Raw genomic sequence first — 3,413 nt, 5'->3', positions numbered from 1 at the left:
TCCTCCTCCTCCTCCTCATCATCATCATCATCATCATAACCGTGTTGATTGATAGTTAAAAAACAATGAAATAAAATCTTGATCATCCCAACCTGCTTGAGCTGTAGCCGGCAGGGCCCCGACTTCCTCATGGTCATGTTGTGTATCTGCACGTCGGCGTGCACCGTCTCCCCAGGCACGTAGGAGCGCTTGAGCACACACAGGGAGCAGGACACTCTGGACGGTCGGCAGCAGGTAGTGCTGAACGTACGCTCGGCGTGGTCCTCCAGGACGTGGCGGGACTAAGGGGAGAGGGGGGGGGGGGCAGAATGTAAGTACGAATTACAAAACGAATTGCCACGAATTCGAATTACATGCACATTACATACGGATCACGTACGAAATTCAAACGGTATACGAATTCGAATGGCATACGAATTACATACGCATTATGTACAAATTACACACGCATTACGTACGAATTACATACACATTACGTACGAATTACATACGAATTCTGTATGAATTACGTACGAATTACATACGAATTATATTTATTATGTGCCAATTACAGACGGATCATGCACAAATTACATACGAATTACGTATGAATTACGTACATATTACACACGAATAACATACGAATTCGAATTACATACGAATTAAATACGAGTTCGACTTACATACGAGTTACATACGAACTAGAATTACATGCAAAGTACGTACGCATTGTGTACGAATTACATATGAACTACGTACGAATTCCGTACAAATTACATTGCCATTACGTACGAATTGCATACGAATCTGTTCTAATGACCATCTGACTTGTACAAACAATCACCCCCCCCCCTTGAGTTTATTTTTTCTATGATATTATTATGACTCTGTCTAAGAGGAATGCCTGTCTAAGATGACCATTTTTCTCTTCAACAAAGAGTGGTCGTCTTGGACAGGTTCCATTAATGTAATGTTATATTCCTTTTGCTGTCAACTGATTTTGTACTCTGGCAGTTGGAAGGTGTTATTGCTCACTGTAAATCTTACTTCTTCGCTCGTAGATCAGTAAATGTTATTCGCATATTAATATGCATTTTTGTTTAGGTCCCTATTTGTCTCTAGGTTTTAATCTTTACTGGTAGATTTAGCTTCTTTACCCCATCTCTGTTGTTTGTGTCGATCGGGTTTGCTCTTTTCAAACACATCGTTTCTTTTACCATGTCACTGTGGTTCTTTCAACACAATTAAACACGTTTGATTGTTCTAGGTCAAGAGGGGCACATAAAAATCGTGGCCAACAGCCAGTTAGAAGGCTACAACGGGTCATATGACTTTGCGAGGTCAGATCTTTGTGGTGCATGGACTGTGTAGACTCCAATAGACTTGTGTAAGTCAACTTTACTGAAGCAAAGCAGAGGTCTATTTGATATTATAGTGTGCTCTGCCCAGCGCCATCAACCGATATGATCTGCCTGAGCAGAGCAGATTTGGATTTTTGACCTGTGGGTAAAAGTTGTTCCCGCATCCGATCTGGATTTTGGGGATTTCCTGGTTAGTGAGACAACTTTCTGGGCCTTCGGCATATTGTGGTAGGGTGGCCAGTTCCTGTCCACGCCGCCTTTACTTCTCCAACTCAAAGTCAGGTACCCATTACTGCTGGGTGGGCAGGAGGGGGCGAAAAAAATCCTTGTCTGAACTGGGGCTCGAACCCAGACTTTCCGCTTCGGAGAAGAGCCCAGTAACCCCTCCACCACCGGACCCTCTGGGGATCCGCTCTAAATAAGGAACACGTCATATTTTGACCTCAGTTAATCAGGTGGTTGTTATTCGAGCGGCTCTAGCCAAAAGTCTCAACCAACTGAAACCGGGACAGACATACACGTACAGTTGAAACTTTCAAAGACGGCCATCCATTGTCGAGGAGAAAAGTAGCCGTCTTAGGACGGTGGTCGTCACACACAGTATCATTATAATGTAAAAAAAAATAAAACGTAAGGGAGGAAATGGACAAATTGATTGTTCAGTTGATTGTCTTATACAGGTGGCTGTTTGGGTATGTTCGATTTTAATTTGATTTTGGACAACAAGATCAAGTTGTGCCACAATCCACAGTAAATTAGAGGAACCTGGGCCGAATTGTTGCCACCAATTTACAGATCACGTACCGGAAAGGATTCATACTAGTGTGCGTAGGCTATTGGGATAACCTACTTCTTATTGCAGTAGCCTCCATCTGAGATCCCACCGTTTACCATCCCGGTTTGCTTAAGATCCCGCTGTTTTAATAAGAAAACAGAATTTTCACTATACAAAAGTCACCCCTAAGATCCCGCTCTGATTCACTCTGAAGGTCTGTATTCGGCTAAGATACCACATTCCATACCATAATTTACAGAACAAAAACCCGAGCAGGTACAGCCGATCAACCAAGAGTGAAAAGTCGAGATCATTGAAATGCTCGTCGCGTCGAAGATAAGCCACTCTCGTGAATGTGATCACATAAGCGTTGTAAAACTCGATAAAACAATACAATGCTTGCCCCAGACAGGATCACAAAGAGGTGTGAACTGACGGACGCGTTTAATTGTTTTCCCCAAACACCGCCCTCGCATCTGAGCTATCCACCTAAACGTTCATAACTCTTTCTGTGGGTAGGCTACAAGTTCGCTCCAGACGGGATCAGATCGAACTGTGAACTCTCCCCTGACCATTGCTGCAGTTAGGTCTATCTCTGCTCTCGAATTTGCGAGACAGGCTGAATTTTAATTGTTGTGGTCACAACGTAAAGGGGGGACTCGATCAGAGATGGAAAGCTATACATTTTGGACAGGTAAAGGAGAGGGGCAACTGGATAAGCGTAGATCTTGATACTCACGATAGGATAAAAAGTGAAAATAGCATGCCTCATGCCACTGTGATTGGTCATCAAGGTTGACCACTCTTTGCTCGCCATAAGTTATAAACCCACCCAGGGTCTCGTCAGTTCATTTTAGAACGAAGGGATACCATTTTAGCGGTTGTGGGCCTGAACATGGGTCGCCGAACATTCTTTCTTTGGTGCGTCGGCTAACACCCGGTTTGCCTAAGATCCCACATTTTCCTTGCTCTCGAGCACTGGGATCTTAGGCGGGAAGAAGAAGAAGAAGAAGAAGAAGAAGAAGAAGAAGAAGAAGAAGAAGAAGAAGAAGAAGAAGAAGAAGAAGAGGGGCAGGGGCCAGAGGACTGTGCTTAAAGTTATAAATATTTTTTTAGATTGCAAGCTAATCTAACATTGGTCAATCTACAGAACCCCAAAGAGTTTATCAAGGAACATAGCATTGTTCTTGAAATGACCGAGATAACGGACAAACCCACCAAAGCTGGCAGCTTCGAATTCGACCCCCCCCTCCCCACACACAAAAAACCGACTGCCAGGAAAGGGTAGAGGAGGGGGG

At 43.8% G+C, this 3,413-nt stretch overlaps 1 protein-coding gene across 3 annotated transcripts in view; it reads right to left on the bottom strand.

The window, feature by feature from the left end:
* The window catches only part of LOC101856871 (arrestin domain-containing protein 3), a 48,829-nt gene that overhangs the window by 6,979 nt on the left and 38,437 nt on the right, over positions 1-3,413 (bottom strand). For all 3 annotated transcript variants that reach the window (XM_005092649.3, XM_005092650.3, XM_035968299.1), the window contains exon 6: positions 93-281. In XM_005092649.3, the coding sequence (XP_005092706.1) occupies positions 93-281 (189 nt within the window). The remainder of the gene's footprint in view (positions 1-92; positions 282-3,413) is intronic.

The sequence above is a fragment of the Aplysia californica genome, unplaced genomic scaffold (assembly GCF_000002075.1).
Source record: "Aplysia californica isolate F4 #8 unplaced genomic scaffold, AplCal3.0 scaffold00050, whole genome shotgun sequence".
Lineage (NCBI taxonomy): Eukaryota > Metazoa > Mollusca > Gastropoda > Aplysiida > Aplysiidae > Aplysia > Aplysia californica.
This window is presented reverse-complemented; position numbering and strand designations above follow the sequence as displayed.